The sequence below is a fragment of the Antechinus flavipes genome, chromosome 6 (genome assembly GCF_016432865.1).
Source record: "Antechinus flavipes isolate AdamAnt ecotype Samford, QLD, Australia chromosome 6, AdamAnt_v2, whole genome shotgun sequence".
Taxonomy (NCBI): Eukaryota; Metazoa; Chordata; class Mammalia; order Dasyuromorphia; family Dasyuridae; genus Antechinus; species Antechinus flavipes.
This window is the reverse complement of record NC_067403.1, coordinates 138,485,340-138,509,090: the sequence shown is the minus strand read 5'-3', so window position 1 is coordinate 138,509,090 and position 23,751 is coordinate 138,485,340. Positions and strand designations below refer to the sequence as shown.

The 23,751-nt window shown below is 36.0% G+C and overlaps 2 protein-coding genes across 3 annotated transcripts in view; one reads left to right on the top strand and one right to left on the bottom strand.

The window, feature by feature from the left end:
• Positions 1-23,751, top strand: part of GSTCD (glutathione S-transferase C-terminal domain containing) — a 174,518-nt gene that overhangs the window by 124,431 nt on the left and 26,336 nt on the right. For both annotated transcript variants that reach the window (XM_051967432.1, XM_051967431.1), the window contains one exon: positions 627-755. In XM_051967432.1, the coding sequence (XP_051823392.1) occupies positions 627-755 (129 nt within the window). The remainder of the gene's footprint in view (positions 1-626; positions 756-23,751) is intronic.
• The window catches only part of TBCK (TBC1 domain containing kinase), a 640,231-nt gene continuing 619,671 nt past the window's right edge, over positions 3,192-23,751 (bottom strand). The window contains exon 25 of the mRNA XM_051967429.1: positions 3,192-3,382. Coding sequence (XP_051823389.1) covers positions 3,199-3,382 — 184 coding nt within the window. The 3' untranslated portion in view covers positions 3,192-3,198. The remainder of the gene's footprint in view (positions 3,383-23,751) is intronic.

Sequence of the window (23,751 nt, the reverse complement as noted above, 5' to 3'; positions counted from 1 at the left end):
CTTTCGTTTATCACATATTAAAGAAATAAAATTCAGTTTCCAATAGAACTTGTGTTGGATTTCTAAGTGATAAGAGGGGTATTACTAGGAACTTTTACCCTCCTTGCTGATTTGTTATTCGTAGAAACTACAGCCATACACTATTGATCTTAAATAATAATTAGATATAAATTGGACAAAAAAGAAAATTTGGTAAACTCCTGATTTGAATGCCTTCAAGCTTTGTGAGATTCAAGCCAATTAGCTCATTTGCCTTTATTTTTTAAATAAAAGTATTTAATAATCAAACATAATATAAACAAGATTGCAGATATCATGTTCAACCTTCAAGGTAAACTTTTCAAAAAATTTGGTTGTTAATAATGTAATTTAAAATAAGCCTTCAATTTTAAAATTTCCATGATTAAGATTATTCATAGAACTTTGTTTATAAAAAATATCATGAGGGCAGTAAAGCTGCATCTGTCATTGTCATATTACTTTAAAATGTGTTAATACATATGTATACATGCATGTATGCTTCTCAAGAGAAAAAAAGTTTGACATTTACAGTTAAATATAATAAAGATATTATACATTATAGGTGTTATTAGCCAGTATAATACTGTTTTCTATTTTAAATCCAGGTGATATTGATTGAAAACAAAGAGTTATCATTAGTGAGGGCTAAAAAGAGAAGTGATGACCTGGGTCTGAGCAACATTTGGTTCATCCAAGCAAATCTGGACTATTTTAGAGGGAAGTTTGATATTGGGGTAAGTTACTAAGATGTTTCAATATCAGATTTTTTAAATCAGAGGAAAATTGTATGTAGTATTTTTGTACTAGTAAAAAAAATTAAGTTCATTACTAAACAAGATAATCCATATCATAGGAATTTCTCTTTGATTTAGTTGAATATTACTGCCTTTTCATAAATAGATGTGTTTTTAAAATTAATTCTCATAAAAACATATTTTGAGCCATATTTATCATTTAGTAATCTAAATATGCAGGATAGACAACTAATAATAAATAATGGACTTGAGCACAAAATTCAGTAGGAGGAAGAAAGCAGATTAGATTACACTTGGAAAATTCAACAGTACTTTTGATGATGCTCCCCAACACATTCTTTTTTTTTAATGCCAATAATTTATCAATTACAATCTGGATAAATGGAAGAAATTTCCATACTGACAAAAATTATAGGTCATTGAATATACTGGTTATATTATGTCTGTGATGCTCTTATGGCTCTGAATCCTAAAACATCTAAGTCTCTTAGGAATCCATCAGCCATCAAGCTTTAAACATCTGATGTGCCAGATACTATGCTAGGCATTGGAGATACAAATAAAAACAATCCTTTCCCACAGGAAGGCCAAGGGCTGCCTTTGTGTAAATTGTAGTATAAGCGATTATGAAAGAAATGTAACATTGCCAAACATTGATTTATCTAGTCAAGTAGCAGGATTGAAAAATAACAGATGCACACTCCAAGTACTTAATGTCCATAGACTTAATGTTAATGTTCCAAGACTTCTTGTCCATATCAAGTCACAGATCAGTTTGAACTACTGAAGTATTGTAATATAGATAATATAATTATTTATCAGAAAATTCATATTGGAATGGTTCTGTTCATTGATTTGTGTTAAGTATGACTTTAAGCTAGTGTATTTGGCCCAAAGAGTAATAACAACAATTCTTATTTATATGATTTACATGTTTTCTGCACCAATAACTTTACAGTCTTTGAAGGCAAGGACTACTTTTTTGCTTCTGTTTTGTCCCCAACTCCTAATGCCTGGGTTAAATTTATATTGACTACTTTCATGACTTTTTAATAAGTGCTTAGTTTGTACCTGGGTTAAATTTATATTGACTACTTTCATGACTGTTTAATAAGTGCTTAGTTTGAGCTTCATTTAACCAATATTATCGTTATTTCAAAGCCATGCTTTCTGCTTATCCTGCTTACCACTGAGTGAAAACCCACCATGTTACAGAAAAATATATCCACAAAACTAGACAAGCAGAGAAGATAAGGGACAGTACTAGAAGTGCTCCAAAAAAAGCATATTTATATGAAAAGAAGAAGATTTATAATAAATAAAAGAAGTCTCAACCATCGTGCTGCAAATTAAACAGTTTTTAGTTTTTTAACCTTCTGCATATTGAATTGGACCAAATTTTATATATAGCATCACTTAGAGATTACTTGAAACAAACTAGAATTTAATACTTATTAGGTAGCAAGAATTACTGGCCAATAGATGATGTTCCAAACATAATGCCGGAGAAACTGAGGCAAGATAGAAATTAGAGAGGGGTTTTAAATATTTCATTAGAAGGAGAGTTTGACTGCCACCAAACAGGATCCATAGCCAAACAGTATCCATGTCTAACCCCAGCTAGGTAGATGGGATTCTTGCCTCAAAGCATCCAACAACAAGCAAGGGATTCCAGAGATTCTTATAAGGCTCCAGCAATCAGGGAAATAAAGGCAGAGGGGAGTAGAGCACTGGTGAATAGGAATTTCCAGCAAAGGACCACAAATTTAGTTCTTATAGGTTGGGGGTGAAGGATCATAAATTGTGATAAGTTGGGAGGCTAGGAGCCACTAAGTCTAGTTTAAAGTCTAGTCCCATCAAGGTATCTGAGAGGAGCCATCTGAAGTTTTATGACTCTTTGGAATGCTGGTGGTCGGGGCTCCTAGCCCTAATTATCTCTGTCCTAATGTCCAGGAAGAGGGGTTGCCAACAGGGAGACTGAGGCAGAACAATTCAAGGAAGCTGAGGCATAACAAAAGCAGTTTTAAAAAATTGTTTTAATTCTAGAAACAAAAATTCTAGAGTGATGTTCTAATAACCAAAATCCTATTCCATTATAATTACTGTGAGGCTTATATTTCTTTCCCTGTTACTCAGCTGGCACTAGAATCTTCTAGAGATCTGAGTCAGATATCAGGGAGCTCAATAAGATAATCAAACTGAAAGTTATGCATTACCATAACAACATCATACTTTCTGGTATGTATTTGTGTTAGGATTCTTACAAGGTAAGTAAGTGGAATTGAGGAGACAGTGGTTAAATCTAGTTTAGCATTGATTTACTCCTACAATAAATAATACTTTCCTAGTGATATAATGATTGGTGTATACTCAGTGTGGAACATATAAGAAGGAGCTCTCAGAGCCAGAAAGGACAGGTGCACTAGAAGCTTTCTGAAGCTGAGACAGATTCATTCCATCGTTCACCTTTGTTGTGGCTGAAGGCTGAAGTACAAACCTTTGGATTCGGAGACATTTGGAGGGAGCTAGAGACAGAAGCTGGCAGAGGCAAAGGACTAGCAGCAGGAGCTCTCGGAACCAAGGAGAGAGATAGGCCTCTATTAAAACTAACTGGGCCCCAGGAAAAGAGACAAGACTTTGAAGGAGATGACAAAGGATTTGGACTTTAACTCCTGGCTGCATTTGAGGTGATTATTGAACTGAAAAGAAACCTGCTCCCAGAGAAGATTATAATTTAAAGAAGAATATTACATTTTGGCGCCTGAACGTGGTACTAAGAACCTTCATCTGTGACCCAGAAATTAGGGTGAATACAACAAGGAAACTTTGTTAAAGGGCTAAAGTAGTATTTCAGCTAAAATGGGACAGATGTTTAGAAAACAGCCTTCTTTTCCTCTTCAAGGAAAATGTGTAGAGAGCATTGTCAGACTTATGAAAAGCCAAGGTTTGAATATAATTTGGGAACAGCTCACTGAACTTTTAGAAACAGTACAGTACGCATCTCCTTGGTTCTCTAAGGAAAAAGAATTGAATCCAGACAAGTGGAAATTAGTAGGAGAGCAACTATGTGAATATTACAACTCCAATCCAAACTCAATTTCCAAAAATACACTTTATCCATATAACTTAATACAACTGGCTTTAAGAAATTATATGTGTTAGAATAAGAAAAAAGAAGAAAGAACAGGAGGGGGAAGATCTAAAGATAAACTAGGTGAAAAGGATGAAGAATCAGATAAGAATGGAGTTAAGTACATATCTGAGTGTGCTACTTCACAGCAGGAGCATTCCCCATCCCCTGACCTACTTCCGTCAATTAACCCTTCATGGGTGGAAGGAGAAAGAGAAGGGGAAGGGGTAGTGACACAATCAGCATCCCCTATGAAGCAGCCTATGACAAGATTACAAAAGGCATTGGTTAAGGCTAGGAGAGAAGGACAGGATATATCTGATTTAAAAATAAATACATACCCTGTGATTGAAGAGCTTGACTCTTCAGGTCAAAAAAGAAGAAGATACACACTCCTTTTCATTTGGAAAAAATTAAGGATTTGAAAAAAGATTGTACTCTCTATGAGGCTACATCATCTTATGTTAAGATGTTACTAGAGAGTTTGGCTTATGAAATCTTAACCCCTTATGATTGGAAATCCAAAGTAAGGACATGTTTAGAACCTAGACAAAAATGGTGGCTTTCAGAGTATCATGAATTATGTAGGATTCAAGCCCAATGCAATAAGCAAACTGGAGTTAATGTACAAATCACTTTTGACCAACTAGCAGGTGAAGGTCAATATGCAGAGAATTCAGCACAAACTAATTATCCCATAACAATGTATGAGCAAATTGCTACTGCTGCTGTAAAAGCTTAGGATTCCCTCCCAGGGAAAGATGGAGGTAAAGCCTTCACAAAAATAGAGCAAGGTCCCAATGAACTCTTTGCGGATTTTGTGAGACATCTGCAAACAGCTGTCACAAGAACCATTGGAGAAAATGCAGCTATAGAAATAATGATCAGACAGCTGACTAAAGAAAATGCTAATGAGGTTTGCAGAAGAATTATATGGGGACTACACAAGGATGCTCCTTTAAAGGAGATCATAAGATGCTGTGCTACAGTGGGCACAAATGCTTATTATACCCAGACTATGATGAACATGGAAAAATAAGGTCCCTCTTGACAAGGGACTTCTAGAGAAGCTCGTCAATGCTTTTAATGTGGTAAAGTTGGACATCTGAGAGCCCAATGCAGGTATGAAGATAGAGTGAGAGGACAGAGTGAGAGAAGACCTAAAACCCTATGTCCAAAATGCCACAAGGGCTTCCACTGGGCCTCAGAATGTAGATTGACCCAAGGAAATGAGAGGTAGGGCCCAGCTCCAAGATATTATACAAAAGACAGGTGGGGAATGATGGTAGCTGAGTTTACACCCAGAGAGTCTTTAGAAGGTCAGAACTATGATGTGATCAATCAGCCAAAAAGTAACCACATGGCAGAAAAGGATTACAATTGGGGAGAATACAGGCTTTTTAAACCAACAGGGCAGTGTCAGTGTAAGCAGCTCCAACATAATTATCAGGTGATGAGGAGAAATCTAGAAAGTGGCAAATAGAATGGACTAGATAGGTTAACTGCTTGGGAGAAAGGGTTTGTTTGTATCTCTACAGATGGAGAATGAATCAGATGGGTGCCAATGAGCACCTGGAAGGAGACAGAAAAAGAGAAAAACCTTGAAACAAAGGAGAAGACCTAAAAAACATCTGACACTGAAAAAGCATGGCTAATAATTAGACTGTTATAGAACTTCAAAACCCTCAGGAATCATTGGATTTCCTGAGATAAAAAATTATTGATAAGACTGTTGCAGAACTTTAAAACCAGCAGGAATCATTGGACAGTAGATTCCTTTTGGACTATTTCTAGGACTTATGGACATGTATAATTCTTCATGTTGATTCATGTTATTTGTTACAACTACTAGCTTATGTTACTATGTGCTTATATAATTTATGTAATCATGTGTAATAACTCTCATATTAATGCATTTATGTATACCTGTTTCAAGTGAGCCCCTTCAAAAACCCGCTAATCTGATTTGACTTCCCATTTCCATTGGTATTTTCATCTCCCTCCTTGAGACATCAGGGAGGGCATGATCACCTCTTTTTTTATGGTGTTTTCACCCCTTTTTTGAGCAGTCAGGGAAGGCGTGATCACCTCTTTTGGGGTTGTCTCACCTTCTTGAGAAGTAAGGGAGGTCATATTCTGTGTTCTAAAAACAAAAGAAAGCGAGAGATGTTAGGATTCTTACAAGGTGCTAAGTCAGTGGAATTGAAGAGACAGTGGTTAAATCTAATTTAACATTGATTTAATCCTACAACAAATATTGTTTCCTAGTGATATAATGATTTCTGTATACTCAGTGTGGAACATATAAGAAGGAGCTCTCAGGGCCAGAAAGGACAAGCACACTAGAAGCTTTCTGAGACTAAGACAGATTCATTCCATCTTTTACCTTTGTTGTGGCTGGAGGCTGAAGTAAAACCTTTGGATTTAGAGACATTCGGAGGCAGTTAGAGGCAGAAGCTGGCAGAGGCAAAGGACTAGCAGCAAGAGCTCTCTGAACCAAGGAGAGAGAGAGGCCTATATTAAAGCTAACTGGGCCCCAGGAAAAGAGACAGGACTTTGAAGGAGATGACAAAGGATTTGGACTTTAACTCCTGGCTGCATTTGAGGTGATTATTGAACTGAAAAGAAACCTGCTCCTAGAGAAGATTATGATTTAGAGAAGAATATTACAGATTTGTATCTACTTCTAGTTAAGTAAATATATGGTTGCCATTCAGGAAGATTATGGCAGCCCTATTCCTCCACCTTCTGTTCTCATATAGTATTTCATTTCATTGTTAGGAGAACTTACAGATATAGTTTTCAGTTTGCTCCCAAGTTTTACAATAAACATTTATTTTGGAAGAGAAGGATTGAACTTACTGTTTGCAGATGCTATTAGCATAGATGAATAAAAAAATACACTAATCATTTAACTACTTGTAGGTACTGTGCTAAAAACTGGGAATATCACTTGAAAAAGGAAAATAGCACCTGCCCTCTAGAAGCTTACACTCTAACTGGAGGTCAAACATATAAAGGAGGGTGAGAAGGAGGATTTTGGACAAGGAAGTTATAAGCATAGTGAATGGCTTCATTGAGGGATAGATTGACAAGTTCTTTCTGGGAATGTTAGGTTTGATTCTTGTTCCTAATGTTAGAGGTGAAGGCCAAAGGAGGGAAGGGGACTAAAGGAGGGGTGGTGATGTTACAAGGGTTAGCATGGCATTCATATGACTTGTGGAGCAGCAGCATTGGGGTCTCAGTTGAGCTTGAAAAGGTGAAAGATAATCTAGTAAGTGGAGATGTAGAGTACTTACTTAGGTGGGTTTTTCTTTGCTACTGTCTGTATGGAAGCACACATTGTACCAATATAAATATTAGCTCGACCTTTTTGAGAATTAAGATCCACCTGTGGAATAAATTATCGGTTTTAAACTGGATGCCATTGTTTAGCTATAATTCACTTTTGTTCTTTGTATTGGTAGCTTTTACATCTATTAGTGTCTCCATTAGGTTATTCTTTTGATTTGATTATGACTTTGTAAAATATATCTGTAAGGTTAATAATTATAATACAGCTACCATTTATGTAATGTTATAAGCTTTGCAAAGCATTTTACATTTTTTACCTCATTTGATCAACACAATAACCCTTAGAAGTGCAATATAGCACCTTGATGAGATCCCGAGTAACAAAAAAAAAAACATGAAGTATTGATAAAATTACTTCCTTAGGCAAACAGGAAAAGGCACTGCTGGGATTCAGTTTAACTTTATGGGTAAACTTTATGGTTTCTGACCTTGCTAGGTCCAGTCAGAAATCTGAGTTATGCCAAACCTTTGAGGTTAAATTTCCCCTATAAATCTGTCCATGGACCATGCTATTTTTGCTGAACCCCTTTGGGTTAAGCCTTCCATGACACTCTACCTCATTGTGTCTCTTCCCTCATCCTTTATCTAGGCCACATGGTATCTTTCTTCTTATTTCCTACCATGCTTCATGGTGTCTTCCTCCTTCTTTATAACTAACTAACTTTTTAAGGGTACTAAATCCTTCTTTGGACTTATCTTGTTATTTAAGGGCATACACCTACCTCATGGAATATTTCCTTTCTATTGCACCTCTTCATTTTGTTTGTAAAACTCTCTTCCTTAATAAATCTACCTTTTGCCAAAGAGAATGGCCATTGTGAATTTTTCACATGACCAAACCCTAACATTTATGTTAATCTCATCAATTGACACTAAACCCCAAACACATCATTTGGAACTAGGAATTTCTACCCAAAACACTTTACTATTATTATATCTGATTTACAGATAAAGGCATATTGAAGGTTGGATCACATAGCCAGTAAATGTCTGAGGCAGCATTAATACTCAGCTTCCTGGCTCCAAATCCAGCACTCTACTCTTTATTTATGTTTCTTAAACTGTGTTATGACCCCATATGAGATCATGTAACTGAATGTGGGCATTGTGAAATTATGATTTATTATCAGTAAATGTTTGATTTGTATACCTATTGTATAAACCTATATACTTAGGGTTATATAAAAATTTCTTGGGTGAAAAGGGGTTCCAAGTGGAAAAAGTTCACTGCTTTACATCTAAATGCCTAGACCATATGTTTTGATGTAAAAATCTTACCTATTTGAGGACAATAACTACCTTTTTTATCAAATGATAATGAAAATCCATCAAGTCCTGTTATGGAGTTCTGGTTAATTATTTGATTTTAAAATATTTGGGCAGAAGCCCTTCTAGGCTTTTTCTTTTGTTAAGCCTTTAGTCACTTTAGGAGGTTTAGCTGATTTTTCATACAATATATAATCTATCACTAGTGTAATGTGTGGATTAGGCACTTAACACCTGGATACTTAATTACTTCCCTTTAACCTCTCCTTACATTGGAAGAACTAAGTTCCTAGAGATGGGCCACCACATAGCAACTCTCTAATTTGATCCAGTGTCATGGGGATCACCTTGTTTTCATTTTATTTAAATGAAACCAGACATTTATAATTATGGCACATAAGATCTTAAACAGAATGGATTACCTTAACAGGAAGAGGAAAAAAATAATACCACAAGTACAGACATTTAAAAACAAATGCAAGAATGATAAATATATTATTCAGTCAGTAAATACTGATTAAGCATTGTGAGCACTAGGCACTGTACCAAGTGCTAGGGATACAAAGAAAAGAAAAAGACAGTTCCTGTTCTTGAGGAACTCACAATTTAAAGGACATCATAACATGTGAACAACAATATACAAATAAGATATAGACAAGGCAAACTGAAGATAATAAACACATGAAAAGCACTAGAATTAAGAGGGAACAGGAAATACCCCTCATTATCTGGGAGGGAGAGTAGAAGCAAACAGGAACCTGGCAGGAAAATAGATAACTTTCTCAAACTCTTGTCCCATGAACTATCATCTCTCAGCCAACCAGGAGTCTCTCCGAGGCTGACTCCCACTATTAGTTTTACTCTTCATTACTTTCAGTGATTTAAACTGGAGCCTCCTGGGATTCAGAGCTTCTTCTTTCATTGATGATACAGAATAACTACCATATCTCCCCTATGAAATCAGTAGGGATTTTGACTCTCTTTGTATATCCCTAGTGCTTAACATAGTAACTGGCACTTAGTAAACACATAAGAAGTGTTTTATTAACCTAACAATCTTTATAGAGACTCCATAGTAGTCAGTTGTATGATTTTTTTTTAACTTTGACTTATATTCTGTCTTAAAGAAAAGGTAAATGCAGATTACCTAGGAGTAATCAAAGTATTTCATAACTTTAGCTATTCTATAGTCTTCAAAAAAAGGCCAAAAGGGCCAATTGAACAGTATTTGCTCCTAACATCAGTTTCTTTGTGCTCACATTTAATCATTTGTCAATAAGTAAAAGCTTGCTGTTACAAACTTAACATCATAAAATACTTTTTCCATTCCAAAGAAGTATCCCCTACATTTTTTGCAAGGTAATTTGAGCCTTTTTACTAATGACAGATCATTTTTTGTTCATTTTGCAAGCAGACTCCTTCATGATAAAGAAAAGCTTTACACATAGATTTTTGTTGTTATTTAGTTGTTTTTCAATCATGTTCAACTCAAAATAATCTCTTTTGGAGTTTTTTTTGGTAGAGATACTGAGAATGGTTCACCATTTCTTTCTCCAGCTTATTTTACAAATGAGGAAATGGAGACAAACAAGGTTAAATGATCACACAAGTAGTAAGTGTCTCAGGCCAGATTTGAATTCAGGAAGATGAATCTTGCGACTCCAGGTTCTCAGTTTACTACTTTAGCAATCCCCATACATAAGATTTTAGCAGTCCACTCTTTACCAAGTTATTTAATTCTTTTTTCTTTGGCAAAAGTCCTTTTTTTGTTTTGTTTTGTTTTTCAGCACCAAAGTACTCCATAAAAGAGAACACTTCTTTTAAGGAACAGTACCTTAAATTAGATCCCAGGGAACCTGACAATAGTATAGGTAACTTGGCAATAGATTTCTTTTTTCTATAAGTAAAAATTTTTTTTAACTTTTAAAAAAGTTTCAAATTTTAAAAATTTGAAATTCTCTTTCCCTTTAGCCCTTCCCTTTCCCACTAATCAGTACATCTTATACTACTCTTTTAACTTACATATCTTCCTATATCCCATTTATCCTATTCTCTCCTCCCCCCATTTCTCTAAAGATTTTGGAAGATGATCCCTTTTTAATGCTTTCCTGATGAGAGTAGGATTTCAGAACTAGCAGCCCTCCTTCCCCTTCCAATTTTCTGTTGTTTTTGTACATCATTCATATAGCATAATTACTATTTTTACCTTTCCCTAGACCATTTTGCTTTTTAGGATCACATTATTCTCAGCTCTACCTCAGTCTTTCTTTTGGACTACCCAATTACTGTCAGTCTTAGACATGGCTTACATTTCCACATATAAAACATAAATAGTTTGTCCTTATGGATATATGGATATATGGATATATATACCTTGGCATTAGTCTTTGATGTTGGCTCTTCTGTGTGAAATTTTCTATTCAGTTCAAGTTTGAGGGAAAAAAATCCTGAAAATCTGATAGTTTATTGAAAGTCCTTTTCTTTCCATTCAACATAATATTTAATTTTGGATATAATGTTGTATATAATGTTTTTGGCCACAATCCTAGTTCTTTGATTGTCAGTACAGAGTATTCTGAAATCTGTAGTCTTTTATTATAACCTCTGATAGATCCCATACAGTTCTAACTGTACCCCCAGGATACTTGAATTGTTGTTTGTTGTTGTTGTTGCTTATAAAATTTTCTCTTTAATCTGGGGGGTTTGAAATTTAGCAATGATATTCATGTAGGTTTTCCTTGTAGGATCTGTTTGAGGTAGAAATTAATTGGTGGATTTTTTTTCTATTTCTACTTTCCCCTCTTATTCTATCATTTCAGGACAATTTTCTTTAATTACTTATTATATTATTATATCAAGGTTCGTTTTTGTTCAAAACTTCCAGGTAGTCCAGTTATTCTCATGTTTTCTTTTCTTGATCTGTTCTTCAGACCTATTGTGTTTTTTTGTAGATTTCTTCCTGTTCTGCCCCAAGTTTTTACTTTTTCATCTTGATCTGCAATTTTGATTGGTTTGTGGGGATAATCTGGAGATCGTGGAATTTTCTAGCCTATTCTTTTATCTCAAAATCCTCCCCATCCTTATCATTTCTTATAGCACAATCATTTACCACAACATGTCCAGATATTCTCCCATTTATAGATACCCCTTCAATTTCCAATTCTTTGCCACTATAAAATGAGCTGTGATAAATGTTTTTGTACATATAAGTCCTTTTTCTCTTATCTCTTTAATATATAGACCAAGTAATGGTATTGCCATGTCAAGGATATGCCCTTTGGGCATAGTTCCCAATTGTTCTCCAGAATGATTAGTCCAGTAATTCATTATGTGCCTATTTTACCACATCCCTTCCAGCATTTCTTATTTCTTACAAATAGGAGGTTGGTACATCAGACTTGTTTTAATTTGCATTTCTCTAATTAGTAATGATTTAGAACATTTTTAAAAATCTGACTATAGATGGCTTTGATTTTTTTTCTTCTGAATACTGCCTATTCAAATCCCTTGACCATTTATTATTTGGGGAATGGTTCTTATTTTTATAAATTTGACTCAATTTCCTAAATGATTGAAAAATGAGGCCTTTATCACAGAAATTTGCTTTAAACTTTTTGATAGTTTCATATGGTACTTTTTGTCCCAGTTTCCTTGATTGGCTCTTTTAATTAGGTTGTTTGCTTTTCCTTTCTAAGATCATGATTACTGTCCTACTTTTTTTTTTTAACTCCAGCATAATAGGTATCTTTCCATCACATTATTTTAACTCTGTATGTGTGTATTTTTCAGTTTCAAATGTGTCTTTGGTAACCAACATATTATTGGATTCTGCTTTCTCATCCATCTGCTATATACTTCCATTTTATGATTAAGTTCATCCCACTCATATTCATAATTATAATTACTGTGTATTTTTCTCTGTCATATTATCTTCTTTCTTTCTCTTTTCATCTTATTCCTCTTCAGAAATCTCTTTTGCTTCTGAGCAGTGCTTCCCTTAATATTCTCTCCTTATTATTATGTTATATATTAACATTCTTACCTCACTCTTATTTTCCCTCCTTGAATCTCTCTTTTATCTCTCTTTTATAAATTCTCCCCATTTTTCTTCTCCCTTTTTTTCCTTCAAGAGGTCTCTACTTCATTCTTTTAAAAAACATCCAAACATAAGCAACTCATACTCATGCCCTCTGTTAGACAAGAATTAATTAATCTGTTAGACTTTAACTGCTCTAATACCAATAAAGTTCTTGGGGGTTACATGTATTTGTCATTACAATTTTTGTTTTTTTGTTATTTTAAAGTTGTTTGGAGAGGAATATTGGGATTTCAGTTGTATTAATGTCATTTGATGGTAGATTTCTAAGGTTCTTTCTTGCAGCAGAATTCTTTGGTTCTTTGATCTCTATAACATCAACATATATTTTCCTCATTCCTTTGTTGAGCTCTGTTGGAATCAGTTTCACTATGGCCTCAGATATTATGGGATGCCTTTGGCCTTCTCAACATTACTATCACTTTTGCTTTACCTTTTGGATTAATCCTTGCCTTAACCCACCACAGCTAGCTCTTTTTCTTTTCAAGGCAAAGGGCCTGATTTACTAGCACACCAAGTCACACAAGCCAGACTCCTCCAGCTGAAACCCAATTCACTCTTTTCTAGTATTGTTGCCATTTTCATATAATAAAATGATGAAGGCAATCCTATTTTAAGAATTCTCCAGGAATCAACATCATACTTATATTTAAAAAAAAAAAAAAACCTGTCTTGAGAATGTAGCAGTAGATTTAAATAATGTTAGCATAAACTGAAGTTGGACAGATGTGATTAATGGGAACTTAAGGAAACTGAGATAGAAGGTTTGCAGTTTTACCAGAAACAGTAGGGGTCAGTAGAGACCTCACTCAGTCGTGCCCAGAAGCCAACTTTGATCTGCTGGAGTGGTAGAAACTCCAGGGAGGGAGAACACTGTCTTTAGAGATCCAACCGGGGACTGAGCCAACGAGGCAGGAAGCAGACACTTACAAAGGGGATCTGAGGTCAAAGTAGGCAGATGGAATAAGTAATTGACAAGGCCAGGAGAGAGTAGGGAGGTTTATGGAACTAAGAGGCGTGGGAGGTCAGAGTCAACACAGGAAGGAAGATTGGACTAAAAGTCATGGGCAAACTGCATTCATCTGTTTACTACAGGAAAGGGAGGAGAGTTAGAGAATTTTGGCAACATCAAGAAGCCTCTCACCCTTTTTTTTTTTTAATTTAATTTCTTTCACTTAATAAAAATCTCTTTTTTGTCATTCTCACATCCTTCACCTCAGTGGAAAAAAATAAAAACAAAACTGTTATAAAAATTATGCATAGTCAATACAAATTTACGGTTTGGCCATATCCAAAAGCTTTGTCTCATTTTGCGTCCTTAATTCATCATCTTTCTGTATGGTGGCAGGTAGTATTTGTCAGGGTGGATCTTTTACAGATGGAGGTGGTGGTAGGAAGAGAGTCTATTTCAAAGGGATTCTGGCCTAGGACCTCATAAATTGATTTAAGTGAAATTTGAGTTGACTATGCAGCCCAATAAGCTTGTTAAATAATCTTTTTAGCCTCAGAACCAAGAAGACCTGAGTCCAAGTCCCCATATCCTGTCACTCTTAAATTCCCCCTGCTATGGGCAACTCTCTGAGATGTTCCATTAACAAAGAATGTGTCCATCTGCATTGGTAAGAGGAGAATTTTTTTTATCTTTGACTTTCCTATACCAGTGACATCATGATCATCTTCTCATCTTGAAATCACATAGCCTATATAATAGAGTCATATTGGTCATAAAGAGAAATAGACTGAGATAATAAGCCATCTCGGGGACCTTGCTTTTCACAGAGTTCAATACATAACTTGTGTGAACAATACATAACTTATTATTAGCCCAGTCATCTAAAGTAAATGGTTAATAAAATAGAGTAAAAAGTCCTTACGCTTTCTAAACTTAATGAAATAGATTTGATTGAGTGTATGATGACTATTGGCTTAAGTGCCACAAGTAGGATCTCATTCAATTCATTTTATAGATATCTAGAACTAGTGTTAAATTGAATGTTTAATTTTTGACTTTGTAGTTATTCTTATGGAAATCATGATTGTTCTATTGTTGTTAAAATGTATACATAAAACAAGCCAACAAATATTTAAGTATCTTCTATTATGTGGGCAGCTAGGTGGTACAATAGTACTAAACTTGGAGTCAAGAAGACTGTTCTTCTTGAGTTCAGTTCTGGCCTCAGACACTTAATTAGTGCTGTAACTCTGGGTTAGTTACTTAACCCTATTTGCCCTGGTTTCTCATCTATAAAATGCGTTGGAGAAGGAAATGACAAACCCCTCCATTATCTTTGCCAGAAAAATCTTAAATGGGGTCTTGAAAACTACTAAAATACTAAAATAAAATACATTGAAGATAGTATTAAAGGGAATCCCAAAGAATTAGAGGGATCTGGAAAATCTTTTAGAAAGTGGGATTTTACTTGATATTTGAAGGGAGCTATGAGAAAGCATAAGATCTAAGAGAAAATTTAATTTTAATATAACTTCTGAATTGTGACGTACTTTTTTAAAACCAGAATTAGGCCTTTGTAATTTAGCTGCTGAAAGACAAAAAAGGCAAATATAAATTTTAAAGGAGCGATATATGCCTTTATGATCACATTAGTTCAAATTGAATTTGTTTAATATGCCAAAAAAGGCCAAGAAATAGAAGACTTTTTATAAGTGTCTGACTTTTTTAAACTGAGATTTTATGATCTCTTCCAGACCTTAAGCCCAATAAATTTTTATAAGCACACAAAATTTTACAAAGGGAGAAGGTGGTTAACAGTGGAATATCTTGGAACAGACTTATTTCTGGCAACAAACACACAAAAATCTCTTTGAGCTGACAGGTATGGCCTTCTGTGGCAGTGCTTTTGTTCTGGGCCAAGAAACAGAAGAAGAAAGCTAAGGTTATATACTTTGAGGGGCAGAAAGTCCTTCATGTTGCAATTTGTGCTGACAGGAGGCCTCATTACATCATTCGGGGGAACAGAAAAGCACAAGGAGGGAGGGGTCTGATATAAAATCTAAGCATTGAAACTTGACTGTGATTTGGAAACTGTCAGTGTTACAAAGGACTTCTCTAAAAAATTGTTTCCTAAAACTAAGAAGAAACTTGGGTTATTTAAGGGCATGTTTGCATTGGCCTGTTTCTCATTTTCAGAAGCTAAACACTATGTTACAGTGGAAAGAATACTGCTTCCAGAGTAAAAGCCCTGGATTCAAATCCTGCCATGGATGCTTATTAACTATTGCAATCTTGGGTAAGGTACTGATCCTTCCTTTGATTCAAGTTCCTTATGTTTAAAATGCAGGATTTGAACAGAATGGCCTCTGAGATCTCTTTCAGGTCTAGCTAGATCTACAGTGTAGAGATTGACTAAATGGTACATTCTTGTTGGATATTGTAGGTAAACTCTGCCTTTAGAACCTCCATCTTAAGTCTACACAAAGTAGAGTTAAGCATTTTTTCAGTGCTCTTCATTTTACTTGCAAGTTCAGTGATAAAAATTAGAACTAACTACTTTGTGGGCAAGGTTTTTAGGGCAGCAAACTTCTTTTGCTGGGTATAGCTGGTTCAATTCATTATTGAACAAATGGAACTGATTTGGTTCATCTCATTGTTGAAGAGAGCCACGTCCATCAGAATTGATCATCATATAGTATTGTTGTCGAAGTATATAATGATCTCCTGGTCCTGCTTATTTCATTCAGCATCAGTTCATGTACGTCTCTCCAAGCCTCTCTGTATTCATCCTGCTGGTCATTTCTTACAGAACAATAATATTCCATAACATTCATATACCACAATTTATTCAGCCATTCTCCAGTTGATGGGCATCCATTCAATTTCCAGTTTCTAGCCACACAAAAAGGGCGGCCACAAACATTTTTGTACATACAGATCCCTTTCCCTTCTTTAAGATATCTTTGGGATATAAGCCCATTAGTAACATGGGCAGCAATATTTTGATTGAAAACATCTAACTTTCCAGGTTAGATATATCAGGTGCTCTAAGTCTTGAGTTCCATCATTCATTTAATGCCAGGAAAAAATGAGGATAGTGGTATTAGAAATCCATTAAAAACCTCATTAGTCCATAATTTGCGAACTTTTAAACTAGCTCACCATGAGATTTACCTATCCTTAGCAAGCTCTTTAATCTTAGACTGTGATCAAGACTGCAGAGGGAATGTTGAAAACTTTTGACATTAAAAACAGTTATTTGTAAAAAAAAATTTTAAGCTATAATCATTTAAATAGAAAAAAATCATATTCCGATTATAAATCAAGTTATCATATTCAATAGAACAAGGCTTTTAAGAAGTTTTGCTAGGCACCCAATCATTCAAGGATCTCAGATCATAGGATCATGGAAGCTTAAAGGGAATTTGATGACTGTCTTGTTCAAACCCCTCATTTAACAGATGAAGAAACTGAGGCTAAGAGAATTAGAATAAACAAGTTTTGCAAATTATATATTCTATAAATTAAGTTTTTTAACCTAGTTTGATTTGTCACATATAGTAAAAAGTGATAAATATAAATGTCTTCCAGTTCAATTCAGACTTATCAGTTCAGCCTGACTTTAACTTAAAGTTAGAGAAGACTTCCTATGTTTGTTCCATAAAGGTATTCTTTTTCATGTTATGACTATGATTAGGCTTTTCTGCTTTAAATTTTCTGAACTGTCCTAACCAGCAGGACCTCGTCATTAGTGGGGTGTCGAGGAAACGACTAAGACCTGTAAGAGAAACGGGCGAGAAGGAGGAGGGAGACTACATTGCGGTGGGAAAGAGTTTCATTTATTGAAAGAAGGAGCCTAGTTATATATGGTTTGACTGCCTGCATTTTCTGGGTGGGGGGTTGCAATATAAAGAGAAGAATGTCAGACCACAGGTGTGGCTGACATCCTGGGGCATACTCGTTATCTAGTTCCGGGGCGGATATGGCCGACTTCCTGGGACACACTCGTTATCTTGTCTCAGGAATTTAGGACGTATTGTTTGTTCACAATAAGGTTTTAGCTAACTGTATCAGAGTTCACGCACAGGTAGTCACGTTCTTCTTGGCTCTTTGTTTCCTGTCTCCAACATCTCCCCCTTCCTTATTATATGCATGATGAATTATGGGTCGGTGGAGGGCCTGTCTTAGGCTATGCGACGTGCATCTGGACCTGCGGCCTACATGATTCATTTGGCAGGACTCCTGTCTTAGGCTATGCGAGCTGACACCACCCCTACTAGGGGCAGGCTCACAATAATCCCGTCATAGGATAATCCTGCAGCATAAGGCCAGCATATAGCAGATCACAGAGTCGCAATAATCCTGTCATGGGCTCCTCCACAGCTTTAGGCCCACTTAACTATCTCATCTACGATACCAGGGGGTGTTGAGTTCGGCCTCTAAATTGGCAAACTGCAGAGGCTCAAAAAGTGGATTTTGCATTTGTTCCAACGACTCAGGAGTATGGAGCCTTTGATAGAACAAGTGAGTACTCTTCTGAACGGCAGCATCCACCTGGGACTTAACAAAACCAGTTAATTTAGCAAACAGTCAAGGTCCGAAAGAAATAAGGAGAATAGCCACGAACAGTCCCAGAAGAGTAGGAAGAAGGGTTGTCAGCCAGGGGGAGTTGAGAACCAGTTTTGATACCAGGATTAGTAATCCCAAAACTGAGTCTGCCAGGGAAATTTTAACACAATAAGGGATTCTAAAACTAAAGCATCCAAATTCAATCTGAACTAGTGAGATAGGGGGTGGGGCAGAAATGCCTAAGGCAAAATGAATAGGAGCTAGGGGTTCCCATTCTTTCAGGTATTTTGAAAAAAATATACCAGTTTTCCCAATGTTTTATCTCTACCTCCCCCCCTTTTTTTTTTCTCACGGAAAGGAATTATCAAATGACCATTCCCCATATAAATTCCGAGAGTGAATCAAAATTCCTATACATAACAGACTAATACAGTAGCATTTCCTAAAAAGCCCTTAAACAGCAATAATTACACAATTTTAACAAATCCCATATCAAATCTTAAACACACAGTAATAGATGATCCAGGCAAGGTTTAACAGTCAGTCATCAACCATTCCCAAAGTCCCTCATATCAGTCCAAAGTACAGTCGATGCAGGGTCCAGTCCATGGTCTCATTTAAAACTGCTGCTTCAGGCTGTGAAGTGATAGGAGGCTCTCATTCCTTGCAGAGTGGGTGTGTGCCGCGGTAACAATCAAAGCTGATCAAAGCTGATCCCGGTTCCAGAAGCAAGCCAATATCTGTAATTTGACCAAAATCTAGAACAAAAACACAAATCTAGCAAATAAAGATTAGATCAGTCTCAGATAAACTCAGTTCATCAAACTGTTGCAAAATACGAGGAGGCCAAAATGGATTGGCCAGCAGTTTCCTATGTGAAGAGATGAGTTTGCTTTACAGGACAAGCCAAACGGCTGCAGTCTTACAGACCCCTGTTAATTGTCCACTTATCACGTAGAACTTTAAAGGAACAGAACACAGATATCCAATAACAGACAGATGACCAGATGAAATACTTAGTTGCCCAAGCATTTAGGATACAATGATTACCAGACTAAAAATAGCAAGGCCTGACATAATTGAATTGCATTAACAGCTTCTTTTGACTATTGCTCTGATCAGAGAGATCAGTTACAGAAGGAAAAATGCAAGAACATGACTATAACATAACATAAGCAGTTGAGTTTTAACTGCTTATCAATTGTCCCAGTAATTGTCAGAGGGTGGAGCTTTAAAACTCCCAAATAGCATTAACTAATTAACTCTAAGCCCAAAAACCTTTACCTCCAATAACAGATGTCATTAACCAAATTTCTGATAAATCTTAAACAAAGATTTACCCTAACCTTATAGTAATAACAGAAAGAAATTTCGCCTCAATAAGTTCACAACTTAGAACAATTACCATATCTAGGTAGATGTTACATGAGTGAACATTATTCATACAAATCATTTTGCTTTTAAAATACCCAATACATAGAAATTTATCCCAAATTGCATATTGTCCATAACAAAAACATTTTCAAAGGACAAAGAAAAAAACTATTATGTTCAGAGGCCTTTTCAATAACCTCAGGATGACCCAATACAATCAATTTAAACTTATACAAAAGACCCAATTCCACATAAAAGAATTCAAGAAGGTTTCTAACATAGCAATTAAAACTTTTAGAAATACTCGGACCAAAGTATGGATCACATTTATGACCATATTCCTCAACCAAGAAAACTTTTATCTATCAAAAAAAAAAACAAATATTCAATCATTTAATTTAAAAGTAAGCATGTCCTTAAAAATCACAGTTTGCTGCACTACCGCAATCAGATAAGAAAAAAAGCGGCAGGAACATACTTAAGAGGGGTGAGGGGAGGAGAGGATTCCATATGGCCACCCCTCCCCCACTCCTGACCCCACAGAAAAAAACTTCCCTCGGGTTCCCCACTCGATTTCCTACATGGGGATCCTTTTCAAGATTTAACCCATCAGTTTCCCAATATCAGGTTTCTTCCCAAATCCACCCATTTCCAACTTTCTCTTTCTCTCTAGCTACATACGTAAACAATCTCCTTAAAGAACTTTCCTTCCCAGATGCTCCTTTGGTAAAGTAGCAGAAGGCAGTGGGGGTGGGTGGCTCCCTCCCCCACCTTTTACCCAAAAGTCTTTCACCTTCCTTAAACCATGCAAACCTCTAATTTCCCTACAAATCAGTCCTTCCTAAATCACCTGCATTCCTCTTTCCTATTCCCTTCAAAAACCTGTAAGATTCACACTATAGTGAATAGCCCAAACCTCCACAAAACCCACAAAATCCAGCAGAGCTGGATTTAAAGTATAACTTATGTTAATAACTCAATATATTTCAGAAGGTAACAAACTGAATCAAACTAATACAGCTGTCTTTAAAAGTTTTTTTTTTCCCCCACCACATTTCTTCTAACAGCTATTAGCATCTTATCTCCAGAGCTTTTTATTGCCCAGGCCAGGCTAAACTTGGATTTTATTGCTCTTTACTCTAGTAGGCTTTTCCTTAAAAAATTTAAAATCACAAGGAAATTTTCCTTAATCATTGTTCTTAAAACTTAGCAAAGCTCTTAAATCATCAAACAGACTAGGGTCTGTTTCCAAGACCTCAACCCCCAGAGAGAAGTTTGTTTCACCTTGAATTCCCTTTTCCCATTCCAGAATCCAAAGAGGCTTCTGTGAACTTCCAAGCCCATTTAGTGCTTTTCTCTGCCTTCACAGAGAATGCCTAGATATTCCATTCAAACTTCTTTCCTTTAAATGTTAGCACACTGCTCTTCTATATATATTTTAACTTTCTGAACTTTCAAATCCCTTTCAATCTGTTTTTTTTTTTTTTTCCCCTTTTTCTCACAGGCTGCTGCAGTCAGCCAGAGACAGAGAGAGAGAAAGATTTTTCAAACTTCTTGATATTTTCTAAGCCTGCAACACAGAGGCTGAATTCTTAACCCTTACTCCCCTTTCCCTGCGTGAATCCTTAAGATCTTTAACAAAAGATCTGTTCCTTAGAAAGCTTATGGCCCATAACTGAAATGAGGTGGACGAAACTACTCACCATAATTAGGGGTCCGGATGGCTGCAGGAGTCCACGAGGACGACTTCAGGGGTCCACCTGGTCGAGAGTCCGTTCCTCGAGTCCACCTTTGGCGCCACTTGTCCTAACCAGCAGGACCTCTTCATTAGTGGGGTGTCGAGGAAACGACTAAGACTTGTAAGAGAAACGGGCGAGAAGGAGGAGGGAGACTACATTGCGGTGGAAAAGAGTCTCATTTATTGAAAGAAGGAGCCTAGTTATATATGGTTTGACTGCCTGCGTTTTCTGGGTGGGGGGTTGCAATGTAAAGAGAAGAATGTCAGACCACAGGTGTGGCTGACATCCTGGGGCATACTCGTTATCTAGTTCCGGGGCGGATATGGCCGACTTCCTGGGACACACTCGTTATCTTGTCTCAGGAATTTAGGACGTATTGTTTGTTCACAATAAGGTTTTAGCTAACTGTATCAGAGTTCACGCACAGGTAGTCACGTTCTTCTTGGCTCTTTGTCTCCTGTCTCCAACACTGAACAACTCTTGGTAAGCATTAGCAGATATTTACCATTGCCCTATAACCCTGGAGGGGATTGGGGAGTGCTGGGAAAAAATAGAGCATACTTCCATAGTTTATTAGTCACCATCTTTCAAAATCTGGCACATGAATGTTTTGAACTTGTCCAACTATGACAAGTATTATGGTTTTGAGGAAAATGAAAGAACCTGTTCTATATTAAGAATGTGTAGGTGCAGGTGCACAAACCTGAATTGATCATGATTTGAGTTCCATAATGTCAAATGGGGAGGCTTACAGAAAACATTTGCAATAGATTAAGTGCTTTGGATCCAAATTTTCCTGAAATTTGATACCGAAACTTTAAATTTTAAAATATTGCTTAATGGTTTCTTAGTAATTCTTAGTAAAATAATTATGCCTGAAAATGTCTACAAAAATGAGATGTTCCATATGGAAAAGGTAGACCATATAATAAGGGTGAAATTCCTTGAGTCATTTCATTGAACCTGTCAGTTAAACCAATTGCTTGGCCTCATAGTCACCCAACAAGCTAATGAACTGAATTCCTGACATTTCAGCTGCTTGTACTAGTTTATAACTTCACAGTCAATATTTACAGTGGTTTAGAATCTGTTTTCACAGAAATGAAAATTTTTCACACTGTGTGCATTATTTTGATTAACTGAGTTAAATGTCTCAGGTGTGACTAGAAAATAGATTTAGCTCATTGTGGAAGAGGTCGGTTTAAAAAAAAATCATATGTATTTGTCTTCCATTCTCCCTGTCTCCCACAGGAGACAACAGCAAATACAGAGTAGGTTTTTTACAAAGTAAGTGTTTTCTTCCCCTATGATTATGAGCATCTGGTTAACTGCTTTTTCTCTCACAAATCAGTGTTGGAGCTAGGAGAAGTTATAAATTCTTCCTTTGTCCCCTAAGAACACTGAAAGAACCCTAAAATGAGAGTAATCACAATATCACAAAAGCTGAAAATCACATTTATGGCATGCTTTAAATTACTTGCATTGCATTACATATGTTAACTTATTGGATCCTCACAAAATCTTAGGAGGAAAAGTACTATATTATTCCTGTTTTATAGTTGAGGAAACTAAGATAAAAAAGAATTTAAGGGACTTTCCCTAGTGTTACAGAGTTAGCTACTAAGTATCTTGTAGTTGGATTTGAATTCAGGTCTTGATTCCAAGTCAAATGCTATCTTGTCTGTATATCCAGAAAAAGAAACAAATAGCTAGATTCTGTTCTACTCAATTACAATTTGAGAAAAGCTTAAAATATATATATATATGTATATATATATACATATATACACACACACATATATATTCTTCTTTTTTTTATTATAGCTTTTTATTTACAAGATATATGCATGGGTAATTTTTCAGCCTTGATTCAGCAAAATCTTTTGTTACAATTTTTCCCCTCCTTCCTCCACCCCCTTTTCCAGATGATAGGTTGACCAAGACATGTTATATATATTAAAGTATATGTTAAATACAATATATGTATACATGTCCATACAGTTATTTTACTGTATAAAAAGAATCGGACTTTGAAACAGTATACAATTAGCCTGTGAAGGAAATCAAAAATGCAGGCAGACAAAAATAAGAGGGATTAGGAATTCTGTGTAGTGGTTCACACTCATTCCCAGAGTTCTTTTGCTGGGTGTAGCTGGTTCAGTTCATTACTGCTCTATTGGAACTGATTTGGTTCATCTCATTGTTGAAGAGAGCCATGTCTATCAGAATTGATCATCATATAGTATTGTGGAAGTATATAATGATCTCCTGGTCCTGCTTGTTTCACTCAGCATCAGTTCATGTAAATCTCTCCAGGTCTTTCTGAAATTATCCTGTTGGTCATTTTTTACAGAACAATAATATTCCATAGCATTCATATACCGCAATTTATTCAGCCATTCTCCAATTGATGGGCATCCACTCAGTTTCCAGTTTCTGGCCACTACAAAGAAGGCTGTCACAAATATTTTTGCATATACAGGTCCCTTTCCCTT